Genomic DNA, 17205 nt, shown 5'->3' on the forward strand with positions numbered 1-17205 from the left:
TGTACAGGATTAACACAGAGAATGCAACATTTAATACTAGGAAGCAAGGCAGTCTGCCAATCACTAAGACAAACTAGGAAAGAGATTTAATACATCCACTGCTCTAACTGTTCTTGGTTGTAAGAAGATCTGTCGGCAACCTGTAGATGGTTTTCTCCCACCATAATACTGACCACCTTTATATAGTGAAATATTTTTGTGTACAGCATAAAACACCTATCAAATAAATAAAATTGGCATTTAACAAGCAAATCAATAAATAAATACATTAAACAATGTATGTTGGGGCTAAAACTATCAGTTAAGTCAGAAAGCTTGAGCTTTATTGACCATCGTTGAGTTTGATAACATGACATTCTCAAGCAAATGAATAATGACGTGATATATGTTTAGAAGAAAAAAATTGTAAAAACAACTGAGTGAAAGAAAAAAAAATAAACTTTCTGTTTTGACTTCCACACTTTGCTTTATAATCTTTCCCACAACAATATATGGTAATAACCGGAAATTATTTAAGTTACATACAAAAATAAAAAGATAATCAATAACGTCCAAAAAATCTGGTATTACCAAAGAGAAAAATACTGGGCATTCAACATAACGTGAACAAAAAAAACAACAAAAACGATCCCTAAGATGTATACAGATGTAGATAAAATGTACAGTTAAACACAGATAAACGTAAGTCATGTGAAACATTATCAGAATCTGTATGAATCAAAATTTCTAATTAACATTTTGAGTAGGTTAATAAACTTCAGGTATGTACATTATTTTAAACGTACGACTAGGCTACTGGACGTTTTAGAAATTATTACAAGTGTGTCATTAAACATTTTAATAACAATTAATATTAACCATAAACATGTATAACAATAAATCATATCACATTAATTATAACGGGATGTGACATTAAAGAAAATTTGTAACGCATCCGTTCTGCTTTTAGCCTCAATCAGCGAAATGTCAGTGACCTGATGGTAAATAAGTACAAAATCCTTATCTTCCAGAAAGAAACAATATAAGGTACACCTAAACTTAAATAACAGTAACATTCTTCACTAAAATCTCTTTGTCCACCACAGATAAAACAGGTGTGCGAATGAATTACATTAAAATTACATGAAAATTACATTAACACCATGGTGGAAACAAAGAATGTGCAGAAACATGTACTTAATATAGACTTAGTGTTGACTGTCATATCACAATAATGCATAAGTGTAAACAGGGTTATCTCTGATCATTTTTTCAGCAGCATGTGAAGATATATTCATGAGCATATATTCATAATTCATGATATATAGGCCTATGTACAAAAGGGAAAACAACTATGTTTAATAATAAGAATGTTTCACTATCTTGAATTACATATATAGCACTTTCATTTAACTTCACATTTACAGCACTCTATGGCAAATTTTATTTCATCAGTTTCCATTTGATGATTTATTTAATCACAAGTATTGACCTCATGCCTACAATATAATTAAGTACTAGCACATGTAACCGATGAATTTGCATTATCAGGACGGCATACTTGTACACACTGATAAATTATCATAAAAAAAACATGATCTGACCAGCAGATTTTTCAGCACAACTAAAATCACAATGGCACTTGACTAAAATCCTCTATGGTCACCCTGTACTAGAAGTATCACAGAATAATAATCTTAAGGCTGGTCGATAAGTGTGCAAGTACATCGGTACCTGCCAATAGCACCTTCAAAAACTAACACTTCAATTACAATGTGTATATCTTTGTACATGGCACAACTCCTTCACCTACAAATATATAGCACAGGTATTGGCTCGATGAATATATGTCTAAAATAAATGTTTACACTGGACGGATTCTTTCTGTTCTGGTATGTAGAAAGATATGCAATGAACATCAAATAAAATAGTTAAACCTCACAGTAGAAAAATACAAACATATCTGTATAGTATTTCAAGATTTTTGTTGTCAATCTTGCCTCTTGGAAATTACCAATTTCAGTTGTAACACAAATCAAAATTATACTAGAAGTCTTCTTTCTGGGTTTGAAGACTCAAACTTACCATGCCTTCTTAAATATACGCGAGATAAAACTAGATTTTTTGTGTTCAAGATTGTCTGGGTTACTTTCAACTCTGGCACTCTGATCGCTGTGGGGGCGCTTGGCCACTGAGCGCTGTTGGTTTGAAGCTGGTGGGCTCACAGACTTACGTCCACTCTTGGATCCACGTCGGGAAAAATGCAGCAACCCTTTGGTATCACTCATTGATCTGGCTCGTAGTCCTTTAGGCGGCTTGCCAGTCGGGTTAGGCTGATTGGTTTTCGCGCCCTGTGAGCTGCTGGGCCTCCTCTCTGTGATAATAGTTCTAATCTGTTGACTCATGGCCTCCTCATGGTGGTCCATCTCCTCAAGCTGAAGCAGAAATACACAAACTATATATCATCAGAATTCTTACAATTCTTATCACAAGGGTCATATTACTATTGATGGTTTGTAGATTGTCATGTCTGGAATACAGACACCATGACACAGAATGATTGTGACACCATGACACAGCCTGAATGTGACACCATGTGACAGCATGAATGCGATACACTGACAAGGTCTGAATGTGATACCATGACACATCCTGAACGCAACACCATTACGCAGCCTGAATGTGATACATTGACAAGGTCTGAATGTGACACCATAATATAGCCTGAATGTGATCCATTGACAAGGTCTGAATGTGATACTATGACATAGCCTGAATGTGACATCATGATACAGTCTGAATGCAACACCATGACATAGCCTGAATGTGATACATTGAGAAGGTCTGAATGTGACATCATGGTACAGTCTGAATGTGATACATTGACAAGGTCTGAATGTGACACCATGATACAGTCTGGATGTGATACATTGACAAGGTCTGAATGTGACACCATGATATAGCCTGGTTGTTATACCATGACACAGCCTGAATGTCATATCTTGACAAGGTCTGAATGTGATACCATGATACAGCATGAATGTGATGCCATGATACAGTCTGAATGTGATACCATGATACAGTCTGATGTGACACCATGTTGCAGTCTGAATGTGACACCATGATAGAGTATGAATGTGGTACCATGATACAGTATGAATGTGTCATGGACCCTGAAAGGTAAACCACGATACTGGCAAAATGTAACACTTTCATGCACCATGAATATGACACCATAATACAGCCTAAATGATAAACAGTGATATTATTTGAAAACTAAATGAGAGTATATAAATGTATATATACTTCCTCACAAAGCCACTGAAATCAAAGATGTACTGGCTTTCCTCACACTCTACTCAGTTCAACCATCCATTTTGACTGGTGTCATACAAATGAAATACTATTTGCATGAATCAAAATCAAATAGGAAATAAATAAATGATTGAAGTACATGTAATAATAAAATATATTATATCTAAATATGTTCAAGGTTTAGATCACACTGTATCAGGACTCACCTGTCTGATCTTCATCAGAACATCCTCCCACCTGGCAGGTAACTGATCCAGGTGAATATCTAGACCCTGCCCAACAGATAGGCATCCATCCCCACCCTCCAGTCCATACGAGTCTGAGCTAGAGGACGAGTGGCTGTAGTTGGACGGGGCAGAGAAGGTGCTATGACTTGACAAGGACGGCAAACCAGCAAATTTTACCTTTTTGAAGGCCTGAGAAGCACACAAGCTTAAAATAAGAAAACCTACCTAAATGCTGGATTGGTTTTGCATTTAATTTCATCTCTTTAAAAAAAAAGGCGTCCCTTTAATAAGACTCTTTCAAGAAATCTTTAAACAATTTCATTTATACAAACAACATTTGTAGGATCTAAGACCAAAACATAACTTCACACAAAGTTATAATAACGACAATAAAATGGAGCTTAAAAGTCACAGGAATCCTAAAAGTACATGTAGCTGTATATATGACAAGCAACTTTTCTTAGCCCATCACTGTTAGCTCTTCCATAGACTAGTATTGTCACTTTAATTTTAATGGCATCTTATTATAGTAAAACTGACAATCAAATCTAGATGTAGTACATCTGCATCTCCATATACAAACACGTGTATTTTATGTACACAGGTTAGTGTAGTTCTACTTACTGCTTTAGGTTTGATGATTCCAGCCCACTGCTTGAACCTCTTCAGCATGAACTCAATCATCTCATAGTCGTGAATATCCAGGGTAAGTTTGTAGAACATCTGAGAGTGGGTGAGTTTGTAAGTGTCACGTAGGACGGCGAGTACCAGTGAGAAGATGAGGCCAAAAACACACCAGCCAAATGAGAACAGGTACAGGTGTGTCCAGACTGGCTGCTCATGTAACAGTGGCGTGTAATCCATGCTGCCTCGGATCATGCCAACCATGCTCACCAGGCAAGCCGCAAAGGAGTGGTAACCAAACACTGATCTTCCAAACAGCTAGAAAACCACAGTGGGCACACAAGTGTGACAATGTATAAATAAATATTATAGGTAAATAATCAATTCGAGGATTAAACCTCTCTTGAAGCAAGCTGCACTAAGCTTTGATGCTAAGACCACTCCCACATCATCCATGTCACTTTCAATGCATGCATACTCAATAGTATGGTTTATCATTGTTGGTATCACTAATATTGAACAGCCAAGGTGTGACCAAGATTCAACCTGCCATTGGTTGAATCAACTAATGCCTTTTGCAGAAGTCCAATTAACCCATAATGAATGTGTCACAGGTTCAAATCCTGCACCTGCTGGTTTTCTGAACCCTTTAGTCTAGAGGTTTATCAGCTTTTTGGAACAGTTCGAGAGTTAACCTTGAGCTCATTTGCCACCACTTATAAACCTGATATCATACATGCAAGTGAGATACTCTCGAGTCAGCATGTCATGACTGAGTGGTTCAGAGCTGCTTGTTTTTCAACCTCTACGACACACAAGATTGGACAGGGAAATTTTAGATTATCCAGCTTTGGTGATAATAAGTAGTCAACATGACATGTGTAGCCATTTGCTGAGTCTAACAGTCGTAGAAGACCACCAATTCTTCCACCAATATGGTGTGCATGTCTGTCCGTCAAATGTTGAAATGCTCGACGTGTACAAATGATAACTTCTTCATTATGGCGTTAAGCAACAATCAAATAAATACATACTCTTGAGCACAAAGTAAAATAAAAATGTGCATTATATGAATGTAGTAATTAAAGACATGTATGAGTTTCTGATTTTGTCAGCTGATTTGAAATCCATTTACCAGGTATCCCACATGAGCATAAGTGCACAGAAGCAGTACAAACAGAACAAGGGCGCCCAGGAGTTTCCAACAGGCAGCACTCAACGTCTTCTCAAACACAGACATACTTTTGGAGAACCTGAGTTGTTTCACAATCTTAAAGAGAAAAAGAAACAGATTTCATACAATACAATTCATAATCCATTCAGGAAATATTCAAATTTTTCTTTAACTTCAATCAAAAGTAATATCCATACAATTCTATCTTGTTGTACTCTGGAAGATCTGCCTGTAAGATGCAGATGGTTGTGAGTCTCCCATGGACTCTGCCCGGTTTCCTCCCACCATAGAGCCAGCAGCTGTCATATAAGTGAAATATTCTTCACAATTACACCAATGAAATAAATAAATAAATTGCAATTCTCTCCCATTCGTTATTTCATATTTTTTTTTCAATGTTCCACAGCGTTCATCAACCTGATGGATATTAAGTTATGCAATTTAATTTTTTTTTCTGATGACGACTCAGTTGTTTTTCTCAGGCTGGATGATGCAATGTTCCTGATGATTACTTGGAAGGTACAAGATTTTATAAAACAATTCTGCATGAGAGTTTGCTAAACTTCTGTCTGGCTAATTTCAATTTTCTTTCAGCTGGAAAGCCTGATCTTTTTCGTAAAAAATCAGCTGAGGTTTTCAAAAGAATTGTATAGCCTGCAAGTTTACCACTGCCATATCAGACCATGTTATGCTGAAATCTTAATTCTTAGCAGTTGTCACAGCTCTGATAATAGGGACAAGTCATACGTTCATTTCCCAGCTTATCACGATGACATCACAATAAAAACAGAATGCAGTTACAGTAGAAACTAATACATTGTAGACATTCGTCTACTATCACTTTTGGACATTACAATGGCTTGATGTCCTGCTTCACACTAGCGCCACCTTGTGGATTAAAAAAATGTCACCCAGTTGACCTTACTTTAAGTAAAATGAGAAATCCTAGCCAAGCATTGATCTGTCTACTCCACCAGTGTAAGTAGGCTGTTCTCCTGAAGCTGGTAAAGCGGCTGGTATTGTTGAAATGCTGACTGAGTGTACTAGCAGTCGTGGCCACACAGGTGACGTACAGACCCCCGGAGACCAGTATCAGTGCTGTGGTGAGCATCTCCATTACGTAGCCCAACCTGGTGAAGGTCTGGCAGCCGTGAGTCTTCACAGTGAGGCAACACTGTACCACAAAGTACACAGACACAACCAGCAGAATGATCTAAAACAAAGCATAGTACTGATGTAAATATTTCATCTACTTTAGCCTTTATAACAGTCACAATCTAGTATGTTGTTATTTATTCTCTTGTTGTTTAGCTCCAAAATCCCAAATTTTTCCACTTAAAATTAAATAAAGCCAAAACCTAGAGTGGTAGAGTTAAATCACCACTAACAACTAACAAACTGTCCCAGGTAAGCGGTCTTTTCACATCTTAATACATGCTCACTTTTATATGCAGTACATATAAAATAGGATTTTTGTTTCAGTTGGTAGTTTTTATAACATCAACAAACTAAAAATATGAAAATATAAGAATTTCATGTAACCTTTCCTGGAACCTCTATTTGCATGGATCTTGACCTCAAGCCCCCAATGACTCACCTGGCAGACCAGTTGTGGGTCTACAGCCCCTTCCCCTACCCTCAACAGCTGGTTAATCTCCATCTCCACAGACGTGATGGCTTTACCTGCAAACAATAACATATGTTTACACTACTGTCAGCTGTCTATCTCTCACTGAAGAGATAAAACTTAATACATATATGACTCATTTGAGATTCTCATTAGTTCACGCAAGTTTGGACGAAACAGGACTGGGGCTCTCACAAACCAGCGCTACTAAAAGACGTAATTTCACAGTAGTTGCCATACTGAATACACCTCACAGTCGGGTCTGTCGGCTCAACGGCATCAGCAGCTATTTCTTTATTTTATGAGAGCTCCCACCTTATCTCTTCTAAGCCAGCAAGAACAATCCAGACTCCTGATTTGGCTTGTTTATGCCATACTCAATGAGGTAATCACTATAGAGAGGCCAATGAAAATAACAGCCGGTGTCTGACAGGTAGCAATGTGAAACGCAATGGTAAAGGGTTATTACAGGGTGTCAGGACACTAATAAAACTACTTGTTAAACCCAGGCCCTCTTTTAACAAGTGTATGTATATAAATCATGACAAAAAGTACAGCCTAGAAATCCAAACTCTGTGGTGTTAAGCGCAATTCAAAAATCAAAACATCTATTTTCAACATATGTGGCATTTCAACCAACACAGTCTACAAAATCCATATATGTGGCATTTCAACCAACACAGTCTACAAATTCAACATATGTGGCATTTCAACCAACACAGTCTACAAAATCAATATATGTGGCATTTCAACCAACACAGTCTACAATATTAAGTCTTAAATTACTTCATGCTGAACGTATGGGATATCACCTGTGAGAGGAAACTCCACTGTGAGTAAGACAACACTGGTGAGGTCCTGGGAGGGATTCCACATTGTCCACTCCACCATAATGGCCCGGGTTCTGAAACAGGAAACATCTGGTGTTCAGTATCACCTTTTATCCCGCCAGCAACTGTGTAACACATAAAACATCACTCAATTAAACCTTTACTTATACAGTCAAATAAAAAAGATTAGTCATGGAAACATGAAGTCAAAACTGCCACAATTTGCACACTTTGTATCTGACTGTCTCTTGGCAGACAAGACCACACATGTCACAATTAGAACATCTTGATCTTGGCTGTAACGGTCAGGTCACTGTATACACAGATGTAAGTGCCTTAAACACAGGCCTCATCACTAGGGCCTCACCTGGGGGTAAGCCAGCCTGTATCCTGGAGGTAGGTGAGGATGTCTTGTGTCTCAGTCTCAGTGCTGCCCAATATCTGGGAGTACCCTCCCCCACTGTACCAGCTGATCACACCACTTACACCACCCCTAAAACATGCAGTAATGGTCTGAATACGATGTGCACCCCAATATGCATGAACTCAGGCTCACTTACATGAACAACGTTTTGTCCACAATCAGTGAAACCCTTTGTCTGTATTGGAATGGTACCAGTAACAATTTGAGTGCCCACACCCAATACAGATAATCAGAATGACAAAATTTCTTGAAATTTATTTTCAACCTTTGTTATAGAAAGTAAAATACGTTGTTTTCCGTTTAATAGTTTAGTTTATTTATATATATATTAGCAATTTCAAGAATCATGCAACGAAAATCTAGGACAAGGTAGATGTTCGCGGCATGGTTGACAACTCACTCTTGTAAATCCTCAGCTGTCCTGTGTGTCCAAGCTGTATGTGAAGAGAAATCTTCTAGGCCTGTTGTATTTGTAGGGTTCCATGGAAATGTGGTACTGGTATCCTGTGGGTCTGTAACATTGACACTGTCCCATCCACCTGGAGGAATGTCCTCCGCCACCCTTCTCCATAGGACTGGGTATCCTCTCCAGACTCTGTGGCTTCATCACACTGACCCCACCCACTGCTGTCAAGGATAGACCCTGGCCAATGCCCTGCGGCTGGGCATGTAGCTGAAATACACAACCAATACAAAGACATACAAAAATGTACATATACTTAGCTGTAACAGTGCCATTTCACTTTTCGAACTGAGGACAATGATTATGCCTGGAAATTCGAGTGAAACTGGACACATGGATGGACTGGGAAGATGTTATACATATAGCTCTTCCACTAAACACTGAGAAGTTAAGAGATAACAATTAAAAGCTTATCCCTTATACTTACTTACACTATTATTTAGTACAGACATCTAAATCTTCATTCTAATGGCCAACATTTCAAGCTCTTATGCTAGTGGTGCTTTAAAAGATAGCTTTGGGTACAGAAACCATGACTACATGTAGCAATATAAAATGAGACATACTTTGAATACTCCTGGTTTGCATGAGCCTGACAGGACCTAGGATCAGATTAGGGTCAGACACGCCATGTTGATGGATTTTCGAAGCCAGTATTTCAGTGCTCCACTGCCAGAAAGTTGTGATACTGAAAGGCAAAGATAATTTTTTTCTGATTAAACACGACTGAAAATAGGCATGCAGTGTTATCTGAACTTTGTGGCCTTAATATCGTTGTGGCGTGTGGATTTAATGTAGCTATATGTACGTTGCGCCTTTAAATCATTGTTAGAGACAAATTAAAAATTTGTTATTTGTGAAGGGGAAAACTGCAGGTGTAAAGTGTAGCCTACCTGTCAATAGTGGTGAATCTTTGGCTTCCATTAAAGTTTGTCTGTGTATATGTCCGTCGTATTTGCCGAGACAGCTGGTGCATGCTGTTATTATAGCTGCCATGGGAGATAACTACGATAATCCACAACAAACAGAAGTACGCCAAGCATTGTCGCATCAGAAGGTGCATTCTGCTGATTTTCCGGGCATCTTCTTTTGCTTGTAGCAAAGCATAGCCACCAAGGGGTTTGAATTTTACATCCTGCAAATACACCAACATTCTTGTAACTTACAAAATACCTGTACAACCCAAACACTCCATAGAATGCAATAAAACATCATAAATGAATCAAAAACAATGTAAACAGATTTGCGCTAAATAAATAATATGTATTAATTAATTACAAAATAATGCTTAGATCACTTTTTATACTAGCCGTACTTAAAAAATCAAACAACCAGTTATGCCATGGAGCACATTTATATCCCATTTCTTGTTCCTGCTTTCTCTTTACCTTCAGCCTCTCGTTTGTTTCGATCATGGGTCGTATTTCTATGGCATCATCATCTTCTACTTCATCTATCTGCTTAGTCACAGCAGCGACAAACACAGCCAGAAATATCACCTGCAGCAAGAGTCGGAATAGTATACTCGGTTACCGGTGGGCATGGATATGTGACCTTCATGGCAACTTATCAGAATATGAAAGACATCAGTGAGACACAACTAGAATCCAGCAAGCCGACAGCCACTGAAATTTATCCAGCAAGCCGACAGCCACTGAAATTTACTCCATACCAAAAAGTACTGTGATCCACAAGGATCCAGAAAATATACTACAGAGAAAAATTCTTTCAACTCATCAGCACTTAACTGCCCTTGTTGTTATAGCATAATGAAAATATACATACAATATGCATTCTTGTTCTTGGATTCTGAAATTGGCAGACACGCACATATGTCATTTGATTCTGTTTAAAATTTAAAAAATCAAGTCAACCACTATAATTCCTCTACAATAAAGTTTTACATATATACCTTGAGTGGTTCCATGAAGAAAGCAGACAGAAGGAAGGAAATGACAAGGGAGATAATCCATCGCCAGGTTCCTTCTGAGCCTAACTGATTGGCATAGAGCAGGATTAGAAGCACTGAGACAGAGGAGATGACAACACACATTCCGTATGCCACATACACACACCAGCGCGGCAACAACATCCTGTTCAGGCGGTATGACAGACGAGATGCTACAGACATCTTACGATCCTTTAATGTGCCTGAAATGAGGACGTTCAGGCAAAAAGATTATTACACTACTATACTTGTAGGTTATTGAGTGAATATTGGCTGATGTAGACTTGTAGTGGTCGTATGGGGAATACTGGCTTATGCAGACTTGTAGTGGTCGTGGGTGAATACTGGCTAATGTACACCTGTAGTGCTCGTGGGTGAATACTGGCTGATGTATTCTTGTAGTGCTCGTGGGTGAATACTGGCTGATGTAGAATTGTAGTGATCGTGGGTGAATACTGGCTGATGTAGACTTGTAGTGCTCGTGGGTGAATACTGGCTGATGTAGACTTGTAGTGATTGTGACGAATACTAGCTGATGTAGCCTTGTAGTGATCATGAGTGAATACTGGCTGATGTAAACTTGCAGTGGGTGAATACATGCACTGGCTGATGTAGTGATCATTTTAATGAATGGCCCATGAATATGTATAGAGAGAAAAAAGTGTCTTTGGATGCCATGACATCACAGTAACATCATATTGCTAATATTGAAGTGCAATAGGCCGATGAACGTTACTATCAAGTTCAATGTTCAAGGAGCAAAGCCTTAAGTATTCATCCATAACTGCATGGTTCAAGTAAATTCTTGTGTATATCATGATTTAGTATCTGTTCATATGGCATACACACTTCATCTCTTAATAGCAGATGCTTAAAACCACAAAAATAGGTTCTGTTATTGGTACCACACTGCTGTTGCGTCCTCTGCTAAGATTCAGTCTGAATTATTATAACATCAGAGCTTTCAAGACATACCTCTGCGAGCCTGTATAGAGCTAACAGTTCTGTCTCTCTCTCTTCCAAACAGGATATTTGCTTCCACTGACATACGGTCAAACGAGTTTTCTCTCTGGCTGTTGATGGAGCATTTTCTCGGCTCATGTTGAGTTGCCTCCCCTGCTGATCCACCGACAGAACGCCTCCTTTATTTAGACAAAAAACACATCAGAATGAGGTAAATCAACTCTACTATTTCAAGCAATGGAAAAAAATTCAAACAGGCATATATCTCCAAAATTCTTAGACCAAATTTAAACACGCACTTGACATTTGTTGTTTTAACAGTAATAACATTGCTTCACATTTATCCTTCATTTTGTGTACGATGATGGTAACACTCTGAAGATATGTGAGACTAACCTGCAGGTGGAGCCAGTCGTGAGAGAAGCCTCAGCTCTGGGTGTGAACTTCTTGGAAATGAAACTAGTTTCTTCCACTTTACAGCTTCCTTTATGTCCACATTGAGGTTGAGCCTTTCCTTTCACCTCACCCACTGGTTTCTTTTTCTTTGGTAATTCCTCACTGAAAATCTCAGCCTCAATTTTCTCCCACTGTTCTTTGTCATCCAGTGACCAGTCCTCTCCATCAGACTGTTTCTGTGAAAACCTGCAACATTCAACATCTGATGCAAACGGACGTTCATCAGACATTAGTTATCTAGCAAATCCTCAAGATGCTAACTTAGACTACATGTATGATATCTGATAAATTTCACCTTAATTATCAGGTAATAACTAAAGCGTTTATCTGGATATACTGGATTGTTGGGGTGAATCGTCAGACAAGGTCAGCAAACCTACAGGCTATATCTCATACATCCTATCAATGAACCATATGAAGAAACATCAACAAGTTGGCATAAACGGTCTTCTCAGGAAACTGAATACATCAGAACATGGGTTACTGTATTCTCATCACCTAAAGTTCAGCCTTATTAAAATGAAAATTCTGACTGATTCATCCACTTCAGGGGACAATAATTTTCTTATCAGAAAATACTGAAATATCAAAAGTATCATTTATAAAGGCCTTCATGTGCTTGTGAAAGTGTGTTTTTACATACCAAAATTTAGGTGAAATACAGTACGTACAATAGTTATCAACATCAACACCTGTAAACTCAGCACTGGTAATTAAGATTTTAAGAGCTTCTGCTTTTCATCTTCAAGCAGGTACTGCATGCCATTGGGACAAAACATATTATACAACTCGTACTACTGAATGACCTCCTTACTTGGCAGTTTTCTGTTTAGCGTCTTTGACCGTATCTTCTGTGTCAAGATCATCCAAACAGCTTGACCAGCCATCATCGCTGTCTACATCATCCACCTACAAGTTCATCAGAACAATATGGTTGTATTTATTTATGCAACATCATACCTGAGAATATTTTACATTTACCTGACAAACCTCCTGACTTAAAACTGCTATCTTACTAGCCAGAGCTGGATTTGAGGCTGAGATCTTAATAGTCAGCAGCCAATCAACTGAGCTAAAGCCAACGGTTTAACTGATTTAGCCCCAAAAAAACCCCATAATAATGATGTACACAAAATATCCCCAAAGAACTTTTTATCAGTGACTACCAGGTACATCACAACGTACAATTTTTCTTATAAAGAATTATGAATATTACACAAAATATAATTTTCACATCTCATTTAAATTAAAAACATTCTTATATAAGTAGTACAAATAAATTCTAAATTGCAAATATTGTAAAGAAACATTCTCTGGCCAAATCCACTGAACAGCTGAAAAGAACTATACCTTAATGCCTGAAATTCTAAGTGAAGCTTCCACTACAGCCGCTTTCGAAGCCTCTGCGGGTCGTTTAGTAAACTCTCCGCCACATTTAAACTCTGGCATGACAGGCCAGTGGTTAATGATGCTGTCATGTGACCACCACGCTTTCCTGCTATCCATACTTGATGTCTGACCCTGCAATAAAAAGTTTAGCGTAAGATATAAAAAACCACTTTAGTCAGAATATCAAAACTAACAGGATCATTTCAATAAAGCAATAGCGCTCTATTATCACAATGCTTATGCACTGCCCACAGGTTGTAAAGACAAAGTCAGGTTGGAACAGTAACTCGAAGTACAGGTTTAGTGGGAGAACTGTGGGCATTGGAAAATCTTTAGTTAGGTAAATGGCCTCTGATGGAAAACACATACCACACATATTTAAATATTACTCAATACTAATAATAACGCAATATTACTGTGTTATTAATTCTTGTAAACTACCTTGGGCCTTGAACTGCTTACTCCACTGTCACTGTCAGCACCCTGGTTATAGAGACTGTCTTGACTGTCTTCACTGGGAAGTTTGGGTAAGGTGTTAGTCCTCCGTAATGGCTTTATGGTAGTCTGCAGAAAACAAGGCAAGACAGATGATATCCATACCAATTACAGGGAGTCTACATGTTTGTACAACAGAAATCCACCAAAGCCCAAAAACAAGGAAAGTCCTTGTCATTTAACTTGCATATTTACAGCAGGGTTAATGAAGATCTAACAAAAAGGTTTCTAACCCCCCAAAGAAAACCCAACACACTTAACATGCAAAGGTATGGTGGTGAGAATATAAAAAAATAATTTTCCGTTATTATCAGCCCTACTTCTTCTGAATCTAATCCAATGTGGTTCCCTTTCCTATACTTTCCCTTGTTTCACCTGGTCTACATGCTCTTCCCTCCCCAGAGCAAATTTCTGGTAAACGTACATTATCATATCTGTTCAGGTAGTTTTTAAATTGATTAAGTGAGCACCAGTACCTTTGTGTGTATATGTAATCTATCCATATGTTAACTGTTCTACTAGGACAAACCCTACCCCCTCACTTACCATTGCCAAGGAGTCACAGCTGCTTTCTCTGTCATAGAACTGTGTTAGCTCATGTCTGAGACTGACCCTCCTCAGGGAGCTGCTCTGATCAGACAGGCCACAGTCAGCGTCCATTTCTACAGTCTGAGCTGTCTGTGGCTTCTGACTGTACTCAAACATATTCTCCTGGCAACACAACAAAAAATACATTGTAACTAATAGTCATGGATATTTTCAACACAAAAATTTGAAAATATATACATCAGATATTAGCAAACCATTTTTGGACACTACTGTCTTGGTAATATCAGGTGATTTCTTGCATTAATACCCATTTACAATGAATTAGACACATAAACATAAGTTTTTTCTGAATATTATTAGTTTAATACATGCATTGAATATCTTCTTTAAGTCATGTTTGATTGTCTTCTATTGACTCATCAAACGAAAAAATGAACATCTTTTCGTTTACAGCTCTATTTGTAAGCAACAAAAACATAAGTGGTTGCAATTTGTCTAGACAACTTCTAGAATTCATATCAAATAGCATATGTCCTATTTTCCTTCAACTAATGGAATTCAGTGAGTAAGGTAGGTCATGGAACACAACTTAAAACAAGGAAAAGTACTGCAGCCTGAAAGAGACGATGAGAAAACCACCTGTCCTACCTTAGAACGCGTTTTCCTGAAGATGTAAGCTATCAGTATGTTGACAGGGAAGACAAGTAGACTGGAGACTGTCCCCACCACAATCTCCTCCCAGGACAGGTAATTCCACGTCCCCCTGGCCCCTGGGCTGGGAGCAGTCTTGATTACCCCATACCACATGATGTTGACGGCAAGGTAGGTGAAAAGCAGAGTGAAGCAGCAGGTGAGCCTCTGGGTGCGAGTGAAGCGGCTCTGGGCTGGGCGGTCAATCAGTGAGACCCACAAATGCTGGTCAGAGAACCCACGACTCATAGCTGACCAACACAGGTCAGAAAACTTGGACTGTTGGTGAGGATCTGAAAGTGTTTAACAAACATATGTCCAAAGGCTAGAACATGCAATTATTTCAACTTGTACTGAAATTGAAACATTTATAAAAGAGCCTAAACTAAGACAATGTTATAGATGTTAATAGGCACGGTCACTTGAAACCTTTCATACAATTATGAAGCCTGGAAATAAACAAAAATAAAATAATTCACTCAGAGAAAACCTTTAGCTCGCCTGATTCAGCAGTTTGTAAAGTGAGGTGATACGTCCAAATACTGACCTCTAAACCAAAACAAAGTAGAATGACACTGTCATACACAGATAATACTCTTTAATTACACAGTCCTAAGATCTTGCCAAAATTATTATACTGTCATAAAATGACTATCGTATGCATAAGGATTGCATAGCTGTGACTTCATATGTAACAGAGTTGTAAATCGTTGCAAAGGTAAAAGATCTATGTCATTGTGGGCAGTGGCCTGGACATGCAAATCAAAAGGAAAATAGCTGATTTATCAATACCACTACATCTACATGGCAAAATACTGAACTACAAACGGGTGACGTCACAGTGGAATAGATGCCTTCTCGGGTGATAGAAATATCTCGCCCATGATTGGTTAACCTTGGGAGCATGGCAGCCCGTTTGATTTTCCCTATGTGAGTATTTTTGCTTGCTATATCTTGGTTATCCTATGTCACAAAAATAAAAAGTGACATTTTAAAAACTTTAACTGTGCCGCTTTATAACTTATATTAACCTTCCATCAAAGTATGTACATTTACATACCATACTTTAGACTAGGGAGCTTAAAAAAGCTAACCTTCAACCCATGTATGAGAGCTCAATGTACAGCAGTTGACAAAAAAGCTTAGCCTTCCATCCAACTATGTACTTTTACACACCATACTTTAGACTATAGGCAGCTAAAAAAATGCTTAAAGGGTTAGTGTCCAGGCTGGTTATTATTCATAATTAGCTACCCTTGTATATATTTTTACATTGTTGTAAAAAAAGGCACAGTACTCTGAGTAATATGGCTAGACAATGAGGCTGAGTATATGCATTTTTTCCACCAACACTCCACAGTCTCTGCCGAATGGCATCGAACAAGTCCAACCTTTACGAGATGTCAGAGCTTCGCCATTTACATGTAGTTCAGTGTTAAAAAGTCACACAAGTGACAACATGCGTATAAAATTTCTCCACGAAACGGTTTACTATTCTGCATATGGTTGTAAAAATAGGTTGTCAAAGAACCCTGAAGTTACTTTTTTCAAGTTTCCAGACAATTTGGCCCTCAGGAAAGCATGGATTCACGGCACAAGACGGAAAGGTTTTATACCCACCAAACAGAGCCCAATCTTTGCCAGGCTGGCAGGAATTTAGATAAGAAATCCCAGCGGACAGCTAAATTTTAACAGCAGTGAGGAAAAATTAGACACAGATTTTTCTGGACGAGCACGAACGAACATCGTGTTGTGTCGTCTGCTTGTTGACAAACAGAAAGTAGTCCGTACGTGTGACGTCACAGTTACAAATGTCCAATATATTAAAAAAATATTGGACAGTTGTGTTTACTACATGATATAGTAGGCACTGGACACTTAGGTGTATAATGAGTAAGCTCGTCCCTTTCCTGGGTGCCCAGGACTCGTCCATACAGGACCATACAATCCAATAACCTATAATTATTGTGAAGCAGAAAGAAAGAAAAAAGCAAATATTAAATCTGGTATACAAACAAAATGCAGACCTACAGGGGTCCAAATTTATACGGC

General features: G+C 38.3%; 1 protein-coding gene across 1 annotated transcript in view; it reads right to left on the minus strand.

The window, feature by feature from the left end:
* Positions 1-301: 301 nt before the first annotated feature.
* The window catches only part of LOC135471224 (polycystin-1-like), a 28940-nt gene continuing 12036 nt past the window's right edge, over positions 302-17205 (minus strand). Inside the window, 22 exon segments of the mRNA XM_064750391.1 lie at positions 302-2414; positions 3501-3710; positions 4146-4463; positions 5281-5415; positions 6245-6532; positions 6917-7002; positions 7759-7850; positions 8144-8269; positions 8601-8728; positions 8731-8873; positions 9230-9351; positions 9557-9798; positions 10052-10162; positions 10576-10814; positions 11587-11753; positions 11971-12216; positions 12845-12939; positions 13381-13551; positions 13861-13983; positions 14461-14625; positions 15112-15446; positions 15978-16116. Coding sequence (XP_064606461.1) covers positions 2061-2414; positions 3501-3710; positions 4146-4463; positions 5281-5415; positions 6245-6532; positions 6917-7002; positions 7759-7850; positions 8144-8269; positions 8601-8728; positions 8731-8873; positions 9230-9351; positions 9557-9798; positions 10052-10162; positions 10576-10814; positions 11587-11753; positions 11971-12216; positions 12845-12939; positions 13381-13551; positions 13861-13983; positions 14461-14625; positions 15112-15446; positions 15978-16116 — 4035 coding nt within the window. The 3' untranslated portion in view covers positions 302-2060.

Source organism: Liolophura sinensis, chromosome 1, assembly GCF_032854445.1.
Source record: "Liolophura sinensis isolate JHLJ2023 chromosome 1, CUHK_Ljap_v2, whole genome shotgun sequence".
NCBI lineage: Eukaryota > Metazoa > Mollusca > Polyplacophora > Chitonida > Chitonidae > Liolophura > Liolophura sinensis.